The sequence below is a fragment of the Populus trichocarpa genome, chromosome 18 (assembly GCF_000002775.5).
Source record: "Populus trichocarpa isolate Nisqually-1 chromosome 18, P.trichocarpa_v4.1, whole genome shotgun sequence".
NCBI classification, from domain to species: domain Eukaryota; kingdom Viridiplantae; phylum Streptophyta; class Magnoliopsida; order Malpighiales; family Salicaceae; genus Populus; species Populus trichocarpa.
The window spans coordinates 6,801,588-6,806,980 of NC_037302.2; the positions used below are offsets into that span (position 1 = coordinate 6,801,588).

Here is a 5,393-nt window from a genome sequence, read left to right on the forward strand (position 1 = left end):
TAAATTGATGTGTTAACAGTGCAATTATCCCTTTGCCTAATGTGAAATTGGTGTCTTAACAGTGCAATTATCCCATGGCAATTAGGAATTGAAACTGCATTGGGCCCTTCCCTCACGAGCAAGCCCATCAAGGCCCACCGCCTTAAAAAAAAGGAAAAATAAAGGAAAAGGGCAAGGATAAGGGCAAAGTAGTCAAAAGAAAAACACCCTCAAATTGGTACATAGTTAAGCAAGTCCATCTCTCTGGCTCCCACACAGTGCTCTATCTATCTATCTAAACAAACAGAGTGTTCCTTAAACTCCTCCAGCACAAACAACAAAAGATCCGAGGAGTTTAGGGATAAGAAACCCTAACCCTAAGTCAATCTATCTCTTTTCTCTCTAATCAAACGTCGTTATTTCCAGGTATTCATTCTTTTCATTATTTTTTCTTTAATCAGCTAACAATCCATTTGTTTTTTTCCCCGTAACGTTTTGTGCTCTTTTTGTGCTTGTTCTTTTCTTTCTGTAATCAGATCCGTTGGTTTTTGTTCCTTTTTTCTTCTTTTAATACCTTGTTTTTTTGAATTATCCGATAATTAATGATGGATTAATGTACAAAATCTGTTTTTGATTGAATGAACAATTGCTGTTTATCGTAATTTTATTACGATTTTGTGGGGGCTTAAGGCATATGGATTGATGATTATATTTATGTTTTTGTAAGTATATAGAGATGTTTTTATTGGGTTTATTGGAGAATTTGATATGGTTTTATTTAGATTAGTGTGTATGTTTTCCGGTTTGATAGGGGTGTGGATTTAGTGCGAAAAAGTATTGACCTTTGCTTTTTTGTTATTTCTTTTTCTTAATATGGGAAAAAGATGGGCACGGAATATGTGGTTTTTTGGGTGAATAATTAATGGGGTTTTAGTCTCTTTGATGATTACGTTATTGGGTTATGGAGAGTTATATGTCGTTTACTGTTTGCAGTTATGGCTGGTTTGGCACCTGAAGGATCCCAATTCGATGCTCGTCAATTCGATTCTAAGATGAATGAGTTGTAAGTTTTTGTATTTTTTTTTTATGATATGCTTACTGAATAGCGTATGCGATTTATTAGCTTCTGCTTATCCTTCATCTCCTGGTGTTTTCAACATCTGAGATATTGAATTTTTTTAACTTGATGTGTGCAGGCTCACAACTGATGGGCAAGATTTCTTTACTTCATACGATGAGGTGTATGACACTTTTGATGCTATGGGTTTGAAGGAGAACCTTCTGAGGGGTATTTATGCATATGGTAAGTTGCATTAAAACTGCAATCCTTTCATGTAAAATTACAATTTTGGAAAATTTTCTGATTGCCTGAGTATCAGAAGCAAGCAGTGAAACTATCCTGTGCATGATAAGATCAATTCAAATTGTTTTCATTGATTCATGGAACATATTCAGAATCCAGATGTTTGGCTTAATTGAGTTTATAGTTCCTCATACACTCCCACCTATCAAGTGTTGGCTATAATTTGTTGTTATTTTTCCGAAATTTTATATGATGAATAACATTTATTTTGAAGCTACTTTGTTGTCCTCAAAAATAATTTTTATATAGTAGGAATCATGTCTGTGCTTGACAAATTTAAAATCTCATGGTGTGATCCAAATTTGTTTGAAGGTTTTGAGAAGCCATCTGCAATTCAACAAAGGGGGATTGTCCCATTCTGCAAGGGACTTGATGTAATCCAGCAAGCACAATCAGGAACTGGAAAAACAGCTACCTTTTGCTCTGGAATTTTGCAGCAGCTTGATTATGATGTAGTTGAATGCCAAGCACTAGTTCTTGCACCTACTCGAGAACTAGCACAACAGATTGAAAAGGTTATGAGAGCACTAGGTGATTATCTGGGTGTCAAGGTTCATGCTTGTGTTGGTGGAACTAGTGTTCGTGAGGACCAGCGCATTCTCTCAGCTGGGGTTCATGTTGTAGTTGGTACCCCTGGTCGTGTGTTCGACATGTTGCGGAGACAGTCACTTCGGCCTGACTATATCAAGATGTTTGTATTGGATGAAGCAGATGAAATGCTCTCACGAGGTTTCAAGGATCAGGTTCCAACCTTTAATTTGCACCTGCATTCTTTCTTAAAACTTTCTGTTACTGTTTACATGATGCCATCATTTGAAGATGCACAGGTGCATCTCTTGGAATTTTTTTGCTCTAACAATTGGACTTTTTTTTTTATTTTTTTATTACAGATATATGATATTTTCCAGTTGCTGCCCCCAAAGATTCAGGTTGGGGTTTTCTCCGCTACTATGCCACCTGAGGCACTAGAAATTACAAGGAAGTTCATGAATAAACCTGTGAGGATTTTAGTGAAGCGTGATGAGCTTACGCTTGAGGGTATCAAGCAATTCTATGTTAATGTTGACAAGGAGGAATGGAAGCTTGAGACGCTTTGTGATCTATATGAGACCTTGGCAATAACCCAAAGTGTCATCTTTGTGAACACTAGGCGCAAGGTAGATTGGCTTACAGACAAGATGCGCAGTCGCGATCACACAGTCTCTGCCACTCATGGAGATATGGACCAAAACACAAGGGACATTATTATGCGGGAATTTCGCTCTGGTTCCTCTCGTGTGCTGATCACTACTGATCTGTTAGCCCGTGGTATTGATGTCCAGCAAGTATCACTTGTGATCAATTATGATCTGCCAACACAGCCAGAGAACTACCTCCATCGTATTGGTCGTAGTGGACGTTTTGGAAGGAAGGGTGTTGCTATAAATTTTGTTACCAAGGATGATGAAAGAATGCTTTCTGACATCCAGAGATTTTATAATGTGACAGTTGAGGAGCTGCCGTCAAATGTTGCTGATCTTCTTTGAAGCAATTTTGGTTCACCAAGTTAAAAGACTTTTGAGTTTGGAAGTTCAAATTATTATCCTCGTTGTAGGTTTGGGGCCTCTATTTAGCTTGGATTTGACTTACCCTTCAGACTTGGTTCTGTGCATTTTAGATTGGGGCGAATCCCATTGTGTGCAGAATAATCCATTGTGTTAAATTTTTGCAAGTTTGTTTTCGCATTTTCCTTTGTGTCGGAGTAAAGTTTGCAGAAGTACTGTAGTGTCTGTCGTAGTATTTGGTTCCGTGCTTGGTTTTTTATTTTATGCAAGGGAAGTTCTTGTAGGTTAAAACAATTGATTAAGCTATTACTTCAGAATATTTGACTCTCCATTACTGTTCTTTTCGGCAATTTTAATTCGTGTTTCTTGATTCTTTCTCCTTTGACCGGTAAGTTATCCTTTCCTCCCCCCTACCTGCCTGAATGCATGTCATGTCCCATAGAAAAACTAGATGGGAGGTATCAGATACTTGTACAGGCATATCTCAACTGGTTTGGTGTTACAACAGTGTTTTACTAAGTGCGTGGTCAAGTTGTGGTTCTAAAAAATATGCTTGATTAAATTTGCTAAATTTGTGAGATGAATTTTTATTTATAAAATAAATTAAAAAATAGATAAAATAAAATAAAAATAAAAATATAATTATATGCGAAGCTAAGTGTAAAATTTAGTTTTTTAATCAGTTTTTTTCTTAATAATTGAGTAATTTTTAGACCTTTCTCAATTTTTCAACAAGAGCCCTGCCCTGCCTTCGGTCGCCTTGAGCTGCTAGCGAGCATCCTTCTTTGCTTTCTTTGAAGCGTGCATTGGTCACATAGATGACTTCGTTAAGGAAAGCTGCTTGAAAAGTGCTCATCTCTTCGCTCTCCTCCTTCTCCTAATGCGAATATCCCATTCTTGGTTCTTAAAGATATGTCTCCTGCCCCTGTTATGTTAGCGTCTCTAATCTTGGTTGGAGCTCTCACTCAGCCTGTCAGCTCAACCAGCAGCCTACCGCAATATCAACTCGGTAAAGCGAGGAATCCTATTCAGAGTGATATTACCAAAGCACGGCCTTGCCCGAATATTTCTATACCTTCTGCAATTCTCAGACTGGCATGTATGCATATGAAGTGCCAACAATATTAATTTACATTTTTTCGCTGGGTTATATATCTTTGGAAAGATAACATTTTGGAAGCATGTATATATGTTATTTATCAGTCTTCCATAGAAATTTGTGTTTTATGGTGTGTGCGTATGATCTCTTACCTGGGTTTATTGATTAGGTACTTAACTATAGACTTCGATATTTATAACTTAAGTTTAGGAAGTGTAAATCCCTATTTTAATTGGCAAAGTCTGGGTTTTGTCGAGATGATGCTGCACATTATCATTGATCGTGCTAGGCACATGGATATCTTGCGTGGCTTGTTTGAAAGTGTAATTATAGTTATTTTTTAAAACGTTTTTTATTTAAAAATATATTAAAATAATTTAATTTTATTTTTTAAAAATTAATTTTGAAATTAACGCATCAAAATAATTTAAAAACACTACAAAAATATTAATTTAAAACAAAAAAAATTTAAATTTTTTAAATTTTTTTCAAAAATATTTTAAAATACAAAAACAAATAAACAAAATCTCAAAAATTCTCTATTACGGTAGCTTATAACCCTGAGTCGCGTTGCTGTGAACACTGAATACAACCTTGTCATTATTTCGAGCTTGTTGCTCCATGTGTAAGCAACATATTATTATTTGGAGTCTTCTCGTAGTGTGTGTTGCTTTTACCTTACCTCATAAATGGCAATGGAAGATAACGCAGCGATACCTGTTTCGTTGATCGACATACATCCTCTTTCTGAAATGAAAATGGATCGCGGTTCAGAAATAGACACTCCCAACAAAAATTATGGGAGTAAATATGGTGCCTGGAAACTCTCGGCCCTGTTATGGCCGTTACGTGACATACAGAGTGGGTTCATACCAATGCTAGCATTGTTACTACCAGCATTATGTGGGTCGTGTGATGTTGCTGAAAATGGTGAACATATTATTATTAGAACTGTCTGAGCAAAACTTATTATGTATACGAACTTCTCTTTGGTTTTGAAAATAGTGAACATATATACATACAGTTTCAAGACTCCATCTAGCGAATCTATTACATCAAATTCTACGAAAATTGATTTTTTGTACAAGAAGTCAGTAGTATAATATGGGGATATTTTGGATTTCTCTCTGTATACAATCAGATACTAATAATATTTTATTTTTTAAATATTAAGATGATTATATATTAGATCGCCTGAATTAATTTGGGTTAATCATTAAAACTCGTAACCCGAATTATAAGACTACGACAACCCTAAAAAAAAAAACAAATTGAAACAAATAATAATGTTCAATCCCAAAGCAACTCAATTTTAAAAGATGAAATTGAAAATAAAAATATTTAATTAAAAAAAGATAAATAAACTCGGGTCAACCTATTAAGCATTGAATCTAGATCATCTATCTCA

The 5,393-nt window shown here is 35.5% G+C and overlaps 1 protein-coding gene across 1 annotated transcript; it reads left to right on the forward strand.

Moving 5' to 3' along the window:
• Window positions 1-206: 206 nt before the first annotated feature.
• On the forward strand, window positions 207-3,217 carry LOC112325060 (eukaryotic initiation factor 4A-15). Its single transcript, XM_024590479.2, has 5 exons — window positions 207-405; window positions 973-1,042; window positions 1,176-1,282; window positions 1,655-2,085; window positions 2,233-3,217. Exons 2-5 carry the CDS (start codon window positions 975-977, stop codon window positions 2,866-2,868), a joined length of 1,242 nt encoding a protein of 413 aa, XP_024446247.1. The 5' UTR covers window positions 207-405; window positions 973-974; the 3' UTR covers window positions 2,869-3,217.
• The last annotated feature ends 2,176 nt before the right edge of the window (window positions 3,218-5,393 follow it).